The sequence below is a fragment of the Lonchura striata genome, chromosome 15 (assembly GCF_050655825.1).
Source record: "Lonchura striata isolate lonStrDom1 chromosome 15, ASM5065582v1, whole genome shotgun sequence".
NCBI classification, from domain to species: domain Eukaryota; kingdom Metazoa; phylum Chordata; class Aves; order Passeriformes; family Estrildidae; genus Lonchura; species Lonchura striata.
Window position 1 is genome coordinate 6,353,242 of NC_140717.1, and position 12,704 is coordinate 6,365,945.

The 12,704-nt window shown below is 50.1% G+C and overlaps 1 protein-coding gene across 4 annotated transcripts in view; it reads left to right on the top strand.

Annotated features, from left to right (window-relative positions):
• Positions 1 to 12,138, top strand: part of MSI1 (musashi RNA binding protein 1) — a 29,997-nt gene extending 17,859 nt beyond the window's left edge. Inside the window, exons 8-15 of one of the 4 annotated variants that reach the window (XM_021549822.3) lie at positions 1,460 to 1,542; positions 2,185 to 2,302; positions 3,837 to 3,917; positions 5,176 to 5,232; positions 8,035 to 8,103; positions 8,211 to 8,383; positions 8,857 to 8,922; positions 9,864 to 12,138. In XM_021549822.3, coding sequence (XP_021405497.1) covers positions 1,460 to 1,542; positions 2,185 to 2,302; positions 3,837 to 3,917; positions 5,176 to 5,232; positions 8,035 to 8,103; positions 8,211 to 8,383; positions 8,857 to 8,898 — 623 coding nt within the window. In that variant the 3' untranslated portion in view covers positions 8,899 to 8,922; positions 9,864 to 12,138. The remainder of the gene's footprint in view (positions 1 to 1,459; positions 1,543 to 2,184; positions 2,303 to 3,836; positions 3,918 to 5,175; positions 5,233 to 8,034; positions 8,104 to 8,210; positions 8,384 to 8,856; positions 8,923 to 9,863) is intronic. The other 3 variants (XM_021549823.3, XM_085592644.1, XM_085592645.1) reach the window with 3 other exon arrangements.
• The last annotated feature ends 566 nt before the right edge of the window (positions 12,139 to 12,704 follow it).

A 12,704-nucleotide genomic window follows, 5' to 3' on the forward strand; every position in this document is an offset into this window, starting at 1 on the left:
GACCAACTACCTGGTGGTGTGGCAGGGCTTGACACTTGCATCCAACTCAGAGATTTAATGGCAACAACTTGACCTGCAAATTTAGCTTCAGCCTTTTCCCAGTCAGGGTCAGTAACAGCCCTGTGCTGGCTGCTTTCCTGTATGTTGTTTGAAGCACTTCCAAGCACTCCTGCCCCCAGAGCAGCGAGGGAACTCTCCCTTCTGCTCTTGCTACACTCTGTGCCCTTCAGATTTTTACTTTTTTCTAAAGCCATTAAGTCTACGCTGACTGCCAGGCCTCAGCAGTCCTAGGATGTTGTTCCAGCTTCATCTTGAAAGGGAAGAAGCATTAACCCCTGTTCCTCCATGGGTGCCTACCAGTCACTGGTCCAATCAGAGCTGTTGGGCATTTTGGGAGGTAGCAGGGAAAGCTGCCAGCCACTGTATCAATAGTGAGAGGCTCAGCCCAGGACATAGCAGGCCTCGTGGGTGTCTGATGGGGCTCAGGACTGCTTTTGACATTCTTGAGCTGAATTCCTGAGCTCCTCTGCTTGTGGGTGTTGGAATGAGTGATGTGAATCTACCTGGGCACAGACAGATGGAGGACTTAATAGCGAGATGTTTCTGGCAGTGTGGAGAAAAGGTGGGGTTCTGGGCAGTGGATTCCCGTCTCCTTTTGAATGTTATTTTACAGCGCCATGGAATTGGCTAGCTCTGGAAAGCGGAAAGTTCTGCTTAATCCCAGCTTGCTTGCACAGCAAGCTTTAAGACATCCTCCCACCTGCCTCAGTTCTCCGGAAACAGTTGCAGTAAGCTTAGAGGAGTTCAGTCTGCCCACCCGAGCTGGGCTTTGCCAAAACTGTCAGCAAAGGGGTTGGTGAGAGAAAGGAGGTGTGAGCGTGGGCCAGGGGCCAGGAACACGCTGTCCTTACCCCAGATACAAACCTTACTTTGGTGAAACTTTTGCAAATCACTGTGCCTGTATCTGCCTCGCTGTGTGCAGCTGCACTGCTGATCTCACGAGGCTTTATGGCCAGTGCCTGTGAGGGAGCTGCAGGGTGTTCCTGCTGGTGGGGTGTGTTTAGCGAGGGTGGTGATGTCCTGGCAAGCAGCTGTTGGTTTCCCCACCGATTCTTTGTGTGAGCATCTGCCCAGATCCTCCCCAGTGTTACCAGCCATGTGGTTTGCCTTGCAAATAGCAAAGTTAAAAAAACCCAAAAGAAACAACAAACCTGAATTTGAGACCAATTAGGTTCAGAGTGGGTGGGAAGTATGGGATGAGTAGGAGAGGAGAATCTGTAAGAGGACAGTCCTGTTATTGCACATAAAAGTAGAATTTGCTGGAGAGAGAAGATGAGTGACAGCTGTTTTCGAAAGGGCTGATTGTATTCTGCTTTTCTCCTGCCAATAAAAGGCTTTGAGTAGAGGGTTCAAACTGTGAGAGGTCTGACCTGATCAGGGAGTTTTGCTTTTTCTTCAGGATTTGGGTTTGTCACATTTGAAAGTGAAGACATTGTGGAAAAAGTATGTGAAATCCACTTCCATGAGATCAACAACAAAATGGTGAGTGTCTGGGGCAGAATCTGGGGTAGCAGGGACAGAGGTGTGGGGGAGAGCAGGGCAGTGGCACAGAGGCAGGGTGCAAGGCACTTGGGTCCTGATGCATCTTCTCTGCAGTGGGGAATCAGATTGAGTCTTTTCCCAAAAATCACAGCAGACAGTCTGGGGAATAAATTCACTGTATGGGGGAGAGCGAGCATAATACTGAGTTCTCAAGGAGGAGAGCTAACTAAACAAGGAATTGTACTGTGCTTGGAGTTCTTGAAGTTAAACAAAACCTTGTAGTGACATAGGAGGGGGCAGGTTTTACCTTTATTTATTCAGAAATTAGGAAAATCAGGGTTTGAGGCTCTAGTGCAGGGTGAGGTAGAGCATCAAGGGCAACACCATGAGGAGAAAAGCAGGGTTGGAGCTCCCCACTGCCTGTGGTGGCTGCAGAGCAAGAGGGAAGGCTGGCACCGTGTGGGCAGTGAACAGCAATGCCAGAGAAGGGCAGCAGAGCAGGCTGATAGAGGTGGCTGGAGCTGGGACGTGCTGTCACGCAGGCAGCCCTGCATGACCTGCCTGTGCTCTGTGGTCGTGTCCTGTGACAGTCTGTGATCCAGCCTGTGACAGTCGAGCCTGATCCTTGCTTCCCTGTGGCAGGTGGAGTGTAAAAAAGCTCAGCCGAAGGAGGTGATGTCCCCAACGGGCTCTGCACGAGGGCGGTCCCGAGTGATGCCTTACGGGATGGATGCCTTCATGCTGGGGATCGGCATGCTGGGTAAGCCCCCGGTCAGCCCTGCGGCGCTCCCCCCGCTCCCGGCCGTGCCAGGCAGCAGCTTAGCGGTTTATTACAGAGGTTTATTCCGGGAGCGGCGGGGCGGCCAAGGGCAGCGCTCCCCGCGCGGGGCCGCCGGGGCCTGTTCGCGATCGCAACTTGCCCTCTGGTGGCACCTGGAAAAACTGCAAAGGTGCCACCGCTGCCCTGCGATAGCCGGGCCGGCTGGGCACAGCCCCGGCGGGGCGGTTCTGCCCCTCGGCAGCGCACATGCACAGCAGTTCCTTCATGTGGAATAGGAGGTAACTGCAGAGCTGAGTGTGGAGTAATCTGTACCCAGGCATCTTCATCCCACACTTGTACAGGCTTTCTGATGAATTAGTTGATTAAAGAGCTGCTAAGTTTCCACTTGAAGCAGTGGTCTGTGTAAATGTCCCCATTGCCATTTAAAGACTGTTAAAATGCCCTTAAAGTTCTAGTTGAGTATTGTCTCACTCTGTTCCCGTGCTCTCAGGTACAGCAAATACCTGGTATTGCAGGGAAAGCTATACATTTATAATGGGACTGTCCTGTAAGGACAAGCTGGTGACAAGCAGGCTGGGTTTTATGTCTACCAATGCTCCGAAGACAAAAGCATTCAGATAAAAATTTTAAAATGAAAAACAAAAGTAATTTGTAGCCCTGTCTTCCAGGACCACAAAACCTCATGCCTAGATCTGAGAGTCAGCATGATCCTGACTTCTCTCTCTTCTCACTTTCATTGGATCCAGGACTGAGCTGACCCAAGAGCACTGTTTGCTCAGGATCATTGCTGGTGTTGCTGGGCAGGGTGTACTCAGCCTGGCTCTCAGTGCTAAGCCTGCTGAGTAGCAGTTAGTCACTGAACAAAACCCCCAAAAGAGCATTTTTCCACCAATGTTTTTACTTGACTTATTGAAGGAAAATAAGTCTCCAGCCTGTGGTTTTGGGTTTTGCCTTTTCTAAGCCATCTGAATTTTAAAGCAGCAGGACTCAAACTGAGTCACTGGGAAATCCATGGACTCTTGTCTTGGGAGATCTCAAATCAAATATTCATCTGTGAGTCAATGCCCTGCATTCTCACAGGCTTATTCCTATAGGTGGTCAGCTTCCTGGGGAAGAGCAGGACTTGTGCTCCTGCCTGTGCCATGAAGAAATGTTCTTTGTACCTGCATTCACCAACCCTTCTAGTGCAAAAGTGACTCAGCCATTCAAATGCCCTTTCCTCCCTGATCTCCTGTTTGTAAATCCAGCTGATGCATCAGAAAGCCTTAGTCTGCAGAGCTGTGAGTCTGAGAAGGAAATCTCCATGTCCTTACATGCTTGGAACAAGGAAAAATCAAATGGGCCTGCTGAAACTCCTCTGCAGGCTCGCACGTGTTGTGCGCTCTGCCCGGCACTCTCCTGGGGCTTCTGCTGTTACCCCTTTCTGCTGTCTAATGCCAAAGGATGCTCATGCTGCTCATGAGCAGCCAGACCTTGCCAGCTTGCAGTAATGGAGTCCTGTTCTCTTCCCCAGGTTATCCGGGCTTCCAAGCTGCCACCTATGCGAGTCGAAGTTACACTGGCATTGCACCTGGTTACACTTACCAGTTCCCTGGTGAGTGGAGCTCCCTGCTCTGTTCTGTGGTCTGCCTTCAGGTGATGGGAGCCCTTGGCATGATCTATAACCCAGGCTCTGCCCCTTTCATCCTTTCCCCTGTTTGGTCTTTCTTTAAATTGGAGATGGACGTGGAAGGAGGATTGGAGAAGCCCTGGAATAGGTGGGAACAGCTTGTCCTTCATTAGGATTATCCTCACACTGCAGTGGCAGGAAAAGCCCCAGGCTGCTCCGACATCCTTTCTGCTGGCCTCCTCCTCAGGGCTGCTGCTGTGACACAGAAGGGCCCCGCAGCTCTGCCTGTCTCACTGCCTTTGTGTGTGTCTGTCTCTCTTTACCAGAGTTGCCACCACTCAGAAAGTAGCACAGAATGTTAAACCCCATGTGCCAGGGATCTCCTAGGCACGCAAAAGGCAGGTGCCTGCAGCACTGCAGTTGTATTCTGAACAGTGCCTGGACCACTCACAGCCTTCACAAAGCATCTGCTGGGTCAGGGGGCTGCAGATCCCCTGCAAACTGGGTGGTTTCAAGCTTCTAACACTGCCATGTGCTGAGAACGTGGATTCAGTGATCAATGGCTGGAACCTGCTGTGCCGCAGCTGCTCAGATCTGTGGGGCCTCCCCTCCTGCTCTCTGCCAGGCTGGGGAATGAGGCAAAACACACACTGTGCTATTGCTGTTGCTATTTTCTAGAGTTGTGGCAACTCTGAGCATCCCTTCCTTACTCCATCCCTCTGTGTGATGGTTGATATATGAAGTTTTGATATTAAGGGCTGGGAATGGGAAGTTTTTTCTTTGTCTGAGGTGAGCCCAGGCTGACTGGCTGAAAGTTGCTGTTGCCTCCTGGCTGTCTGGAAGCTCTCCATGAATCTAGCTGTAGTGTCTTCAAGTCCCTCATTGTAAACCTGTGCCAGGCTGAGTGTGGCACATACTGAGCACCCACCAGCCTTGCTGCTGAGAGGTCAGATTGACCGGGTCACAGAACGGTGCTCCAGGGCAGACCTGAGGCTACACAGTGATGCTTGAACTCACCCTGCCCTGGCCACGTTTATTCCAAGGATAAATGGATCCTTTCAGCCCTCAGGGCAGGAGTCCAGCACCTTTCAGCACCAGTTATAAATCAGTTTAAAGAAGACACTGGCCTGGTTGCAGTCTGGTTGCAGACTGCTCCCCCAGCAGACCCCGGCTGCTGTGTCTCTGGGGGTCTCCCTCGGGGGCGTTTGATGAGTTCCTAAGCTGTCTTGCATTTCGTTTTTAGAGTTCCGTGTAGAGCGGACCCCTCTCCCGAGTGCCCCCGTCCTCCCTGAGCTCACAGGTCAGTCCCACTCGTTTCCTAAACTCACAAGCTGGAAGGGGAGAAGGGGGCTTTGTGCTGTTTCAGTGGTGTTGCTGCTCCACAGCCTCGTGCAGTTAGACTGGAAATGTGCCTTATTTCCTCTTTCATCTGGATAAGCTCCATCCAAAGCTGGGGATAGAAAGATGGAGAGGCAATCAGAGCCATGTGTATTGCCTCTGAAGAGGGCCATGCAGGTCCTTTCCTGCTGCTTGCCTTGTTTTTTAGCTCTTTGCCCCAGGCTGTATGTAAACCAGATATGGAAGCTGCAGGGAGCAGGGTGACTTCCACAGGTCTACAAATGGCTTTAACCTGAGCTACTGTTGCAAGGATGAAATTTGGAGTGCTGGGAGGAGGGAGAGCGTGTGGATGCACTCCTGGTTACTCTAATCCCATTTCCCTGGGAAGGAGGGGCTGCAGGGAATGCTTTCCCTGCTCTGAGTGGTGCAGTTCCCCAGATACTCCCACACAGGCTTCCCAGGTAGGAGTGAGTGTGGTGGGACCTTGCAAAGTCCTGCAGTACTTGTAGGGAGCTGTGGAACAAAACGGGAGCAGAGGATTGTCCTCAGTGTCCTCAAAGTGCAAATGCCCTCCAGATCCTCAGCCCCTGGGGTGTGTGCAGTGTGTTCTCCCTACGTAATGTTCCTTCTATCTGCTCTCCCCTCCATGGCCATGTTTTCCCCAGCTCTGTCCTGTCCCTGGTTTCTGTCATAGAAAAGCAGCTTTGTGTAGCACCCTGCTCCCCGTGTGCCATTTCATTTCCATATTGTGCCTCCTTCCCAGTGCTTCTTTGCCCCCACCTGTTTCAGGGTTTGAATCTCTCTGCAAAGGGGTATGGAAAACCTTCCCAGGAAGCTCTTCTGGAATTAGCAGTAGAAACAGGATTGAAAGGGAGTTTCTGTGGCACAAAACTACATTAATCCTCAGGGACTCTCTGTTTGTGAGGGTGCTGAGATTGGCAGCCACCAATAAACAGATTTCCCTGAGGAGGTAGAGGAAAACTAAATCCCATTTCCCTCATAACAAAACCCTTCCCTGACACCATCTATGCAGCTGCATAAGCACTTTTGAGCCTTCTGCTTGGCAAGCAAAGCAGATGCGTGTCCAGTTGTTTATTTACACGTGTGTTTTTCTGCAAAACCCGTAACATTTGTAGAGGAATGTTGGTGACTTGGCAGAATAGTTTTCATGTCCACCCCCGGCTGTCCTGTGCCTTTTCCTAGCAGAAGGGACTCGCCCGGGGCCTGGCTGTCACTGGTGGCCGGGGTGCACCAGGGCTCTCCACAACAAGACGTTATTAATGCTGCTGTCCTGGCTGGGTGCCACGTTAGCTTACAGTCCCGAGTGTCTCGCTGAAGTACCAGCTGGGGATCGTGGCATTCTTCCCTCCCCGATACGCTTACCTCCTGTCAAGCAGGCGCCGTGCAGCCGCTTGGCTGGGCCACGGCTGCGGTTCCCATGTACAGGCTGGAGGTGACCCTGCGGAGGGCAGAGCCCAGCGAGCCGTGCGCTCGAGGGCCCCTGTGCCTTCGAGTGGCTGCGGCACACACGGGCTGTAGGGGAGCCAAGAGGAGGGGATGGTACAGGCAGGGATGCACGCACACGTGCTTTGTCACCGCTGCACAAACCTGGTGTCTCAGCAGATAAGATTGCAAAGGCAAGAAGGATTTTTCTTGGAAAAAGAGCTGGAGCTTTTGAGATGACCTTGCCTCCTTTCTCAGTAAAACCACATTCACTCATGTGTTAGGGACTTGCAGCAGGGATGGGGCAGGAGGGTGGTTGCCAGCAGCCTTTCTTTCCCAGAACAGCATCTTTGGGGGTGATGTGAAGCAACAACATGCGTGCATTGGCCCAGGGCCTGTAATGAGCAGCTAACCCAGATAGAAGCCTCCTATGACGTTTGCTTGACACAGGCTGGTGCCTGCTACTAAATATTCCCTCCTAAGCTAGTCTGGGTTTCAGCCTTTACGCGATTGATTTGTTCTGACCTCTTTTTATGGTGCTCTAAACAGAATCACAGTGAATTTCACATTCAAGCATGAAATGCTGACCCAGTCATTTTAAGGGCAAAGAGAAACATACTGGCTAGATGCCTCCTGCCCTGAGGGCTGAATGCCTGTGGCAGTAGAGTAGGGAATTAGAACTGCAAATATAAATTAAGACTTGCTGTTTTAATTAAGCAATTTCTAGTTCCTGCTCCCTAGGTATGTATTTCCTGCTTTTCTAAAATGAACAATGAGGTTTTGAGCAATCAGGAGCAAAACTCAATGTGGGGAAAATAGTGTGTCTAGAGCAAAGAAATAGGGAGAAAAAGGCTATTAAACTGTTATTCAAGAATATTAACAAGAGACAGAGGAGGGGCTGAGCCTCAGGATCTTAAGCTTCAGCTGCTGTCCCTGAGCTGTTGCCATTCTCCACATTTACTGCCAATATCTGGATCTGTAGCTTCAGATTAACTGCATCTTGCAAGCTTAGTAGTGACAGGATACATCTGAAATTGCCCACTTTTCATTCAGCTCTTGCACACCATGCCTTTGGCTACTCTGGGATGTGGGCTTGACCGAGCGTGGCTCGTGCATTCCCCTGGACATTAGCTGTGCAAAAAAACACTGATAAATTCAGGGCTATGCACTTCCCTGTTGTCATCCTTTAATGTCCTCTGTGGTGCACTAAGCCAATACATATGTGTGAGCCCAGTATTTTGCAGTAGGAAATGCAGGCTCCCTTTGAGGAGTTTCCCGTGTAGCCACAGTGCTCCTCAGATGCCCGTTCCTTCTTTTCCAGCAATCCCCCTCACTGCGTATGGACCGATGGCAGCAGCAGCGGCTGCAGCGGCCGTGGTGCGAGGGACAGGTAACTCCACTTTCCTCCCCAGCACGGGTCCTGCCACAGAGGTTTGCCAAGGGGCTGCGGGAGGGGGGGTGGGACGGGGTTGCATTTTTGGGATCTTCACTACGTAGTTCTGCTGCCTGCTGTAGGTTCCACCCCCAGTCGCACCGGTGGGTTTCTGGGCACCACCAGTCCCGGGCCGATGGCAGAGCTTTATGGAGCAGCCAACCAGGACTCAGGGGTCAGCAGTTACATCAGCGCTGCCAGTCCAGCCCCGAGCACCGGCTTTGGACACAGCCTAGGGGTGAGTGCTCCCTGCGCCCTCTGCAGAGGGAGGGAGATGGGGAGTGGGCTCTGTCTCCATGTGGTGAGGGAGGTGAGCAGCAGCAGGGGGCCCCCTCAGCCCACAGTTTGTTTTCTAGTTCTGAAATACCACCCACTGCAGGATTGGCTGTGCTACTGCTGAGCCTCAGACCTAGATGGATGGTGCAGAGTGCAGCAGCTTGCTTGGAGCCCACATGCTTAGTTTCTGCTGGCTCTCTCTGATCACCACACAAAGTCCTGATCTCCAGTCCTTTCCCTGATCTAGCTCAGGCTTTCCAAGAGCCCATCTTGGCCCTGATACAGCATTCTGCAGGGCAATGTGATCTTTAGATCTGGCACCTCCAAGTGAAAACATTTACTCTGTCATCTGGGCCATGACTGAATTTGTTGTGTTAGCAATTCTTCTTCACTGTTCTTTTGTTTAAGAGTGGGGTTTTAACTCTTTCTTCACAGGGTCCCTTGATTGCAACAGCTTTTACCAATGGGTATCACTGAAGCTGGGGACCAAGGAGGCAGGAGGTAAGACAGCTTTGAACAGTAACAGGTAATGAGAGAGAGGAGTGAGGTTCTGAGCTGGTCCCTGTGCTCTGGCTCTCAGCTGAAGCTGTGAATGTTGCTGGGGAGGCTCCATGGCCTGGCCCAGCCTGTGGGAGGAGTCCTGTGGGCAGCCTGAGCTCTCTCCTGAACCCGGAGGCTTGGCAGGTTGGGTTCCTACTGAACGCTCCCCAGGCTGGGAGTGGAGAGTGTCTTAGCAACTGGCACAAAGAGGAAGAAAATGAAGCACTGACAAAAAGAGAGAACATCTGCAGGGTTGGCCAGAGTCACAACCCTGTGGTGATATGAGAGACAAGCTTGGCTCTTCTGTGTGGCTGGGGAAGCCTTCACCATGAGCTGGTTGTTCTCACTGCTGCTGAGACCAGTCTCTGGGAAGTGAAGTTTTTAATCTCCTACCTGGGAGAATGGCAGAAGGACAATCTGATGAGTTCTGGTATTGGTCCTTGAATTGGCTGAGAGGGAACTAGTGAATAGTCTTTGCTTTGCAAATGTGACTGAAGTTAGCTGGCTGAACATTAAAAAAAAAAGAAGTAAAAAGCAGCTTTTTAAAAAGGAGGGCAAAAACTGGAGGGAACAATGTCCACAGACAGGAGCCCATGGCAGCCTGGCAGGGCTGGACTGAGCTGAGTGCTGGGGAAATGACTGGACTCTGCTATGTCCCAGCTCTCACAGGGACCAGGCCACGTGGTGTGTGGGACTTGTTTCCAGGCCTGCACATTGCCATTGGAGACAGAAACATCTCTGCCATGCCCTGTCCCTCTGCCAGCCATGTGCAGAACAAGACCATGTTGGGGCAAAGTTTGGGTATTGGGTGTTTCTGTCAGATCACACCAGAAGAAAACCCCAGGAGGAAAGTTGTGGTTGTTCTAGACCCTGTCCCTTCCCTCCCCTGCTGTTCCCTGCAGATTCCCCAGTGACCTAACCGAGGACAGCGCGTGGCTGGAGGACCTGGTGAGCCTCGGGGGATGAGCCAAGGTTACCTTTCTCTTGAATCAAACTGCACACTGCCGGCTGGCTGCCAGGCTCCTGCCGCCCTGCCCGATCTCTCCCTTTGACCAGACCACACTGGACTGAACCCGAGGAGATCATCTCGCTTTCCTACTAACCACCGACGGTTTACGCTTCCCCCTCCCTGCCCCCAGCCCACTGATTCTTCTTTTATTTATTTTATTAGCTGTTAGTTTTATTTTTTATTTTATTTTTTTATCTTTTTTGGGGGCTGCCCCTTCTTTTTGTTGTTTGCTCTTTCCCGAGCTAGTAGACATATTTTATGAATTGGCTTTGTGATTGTGTTAGGTAGTTTTCATTGAGGAGTATTTTTATTTGGCTTTCAAACTGTTTGAATATTTTCAACTCTGTTGTTGTTGTCGTCAGTGTTTTTAAAGCACGGTATGTAACAAGAATGCAGTTCTGAAGGGAAGAAAGAGACAGAGAGAGAGAGAGCAAAGGCTGAGAGGAACTGCTGTATTTCTATTTTTTTTAAAGAAACTGTTTTTAAATGTTTCTGTTTTGTAAATGTGAGGCTTTGAAAAGTGTGAAACTCCAAGGATCCGAAAACGTTGGACATCGCTATGGAACAAAACAAATGTATATTTTGCTAAGTGAAAAACACTATCCTTACAGCTGAAAGATTTTTTTTTCCTAGGTTTAGTTTTATGTGGGGTTTTCTTTTTCCTCCTGTATTATATGTAAATATCGTGAGCTGAACCTGGCTGCTGCCTGCAGCCTGGCTCCAAGGAGCAGCTCCAGGTCCTGGACTTGGTGCCGCAGCGTGAGCAATACTCTCCAGCAGAATCCTGACAGGACTTTGTTCTTTTTTTGTACACCTTTTACTGTAACATTTTAAGACCTCTGATGAGATGAGATGAAAGGGGGGCGGGGGGCGGGTGGGGTGAAACGTACCAGCCATCGGCTGTTTTGCTGAGCGGGTTAAAGCTGCTTCCAATTGCTTGATGTACAGACTCCATCCCTGGGCTCCGTAGCACCGGCTCTGGGCTGGCTTAGGGAAAGGGCTTTGCCGCCGTTGCTTGTCTTGGTTACTTTGAAAGGAATTCACTCTCCAAACTTTATCGCTTGCGTCAAGATTTCCTGGGAAAGGGGATCCTCCTCTGGAGGCGAGGGTATCGGAAGGGATGTCAGCCAGGGGAGGTTTGGGTAGTCGTTCTCTGAAGGGCAGGGCTCTGGGATGGGGATTCATTAACAGGGGAGAAAAGCATTAGGGTGGTGATTTGGGGGCGGGTTAAGGGCTTCTCAGGGATTATATGAATTATAGAATTGCAGCTTCCCGTTTGCTTTACTCTGCGTTCTGAAGACTGTGGGAATTTGTCCGTTGTCCTGTGCGGGGTGATCTGGTCCCTTCTCCAGAACCTGCTAGGGCTTCCCCTGGTATGGTCCAGGCCTCTGCCAACCAGCACTCTGCAAGGGGAGGCCTCCAGCAGGAATACATGGGGCAGGTTTGGGTCTGGATTTCAGTGAACCAAAGACCTTGTTAAGGGGGGTGATTAAGCCTTTTATTAAGATGCAGCCAAACTCTTTTCCCAGGGAAATAAAAGCTTCATCTTAAGTTTTAAAAATCATTCCCTCTCTTCCCCCAAACTGAGCCCCTGTAAAGGAGATGGGCATTTAGAAAAGGACTGGGAGGGCCACAGTGCCCACAGGGCCCTTTTTCTCTTCTATCTCTCCCCCATCTGCTGGAACTTGTCCTGACTTGGGCGATGCGTTTGGAGAGTTCTGTTTAGGTAAGAAGGTACTTAACAGATCAGTACTGAAAACACAAAGCAATAATTTTTGTTACTGAGACAAGAGTCTGTATGTCTGTTTTTTTAAATATTTCCTAATTAAAGAAGAGCTGCATTTTATTGGGTTTATTTTTATTCTATATACTTCAAATTTGGGTCTGCGGACAGCGCTTTCCTCCCTCTTGGTGTATGCGCTGAGCTGCTTCTGTGCCCCCTCCAGACATCCCGGGCCAGCTGTGCTGCTGCTGGGCTGTGAGTCACTCTCTGGCCACTGCCTGGAGGCTGGGGCTCTGGTTTCAGGGTGGGCATTTTTTTAAAAAAGAAATAAAGCTGTGTTTTTAAGCCAGTAAGTTATTACACTCCAGTGTTTGTTCTCTCCACACCTGTAACCCTTTTTCCAGATTTCAGTTTTAAATTCCTAATAAATTATTTGAAAACTGTCCTTCTCTGTCATTATTTGAGGGCATGAGGTTTTCCAGTGGGAGAGATTTCTGGGCCTGCAGGAGTTGCATCCTGCCTTAAGGATAAAAGCCCCAGGCAGGTCTCTGACTTGTTTTGCTCCCATACTTTGGCAGTGTACAGTTTATAATGTAAGGCAGATCTGGTTTTAGTAGAGATTGTGTCTCTTTACATAACAGAGGTTTTGTGTAAGTATTTGTAGGTTCAGAAAAGGAGATAATGTGGTGCTTACAGGTTTAGCACATACCCTGGATTAAATTGACTGTGGTGGACCAAGGAAATAAAATGTGGAGATCGGAAGACAAAAGAGAGAAAGAAGTATTTTAACAGTGTGCAATAGTAGGGAGCTCTGCAACAGGGCTTATAAAAAAGTCTTTAAAATAATTTAAGGCTTAAGCCTATGAATTGGAACCAGTTATAGGTTGGAATGTGCTCACAAGTGTACCAAGGTACCAGTGGCTTTGTATACAGTACAGTTGGGGGAAACCAAAAATAGCATTGGTGGAAAAATCTACCCTGCTGGTATTTTTCTCATGAGGCATTCTTGTA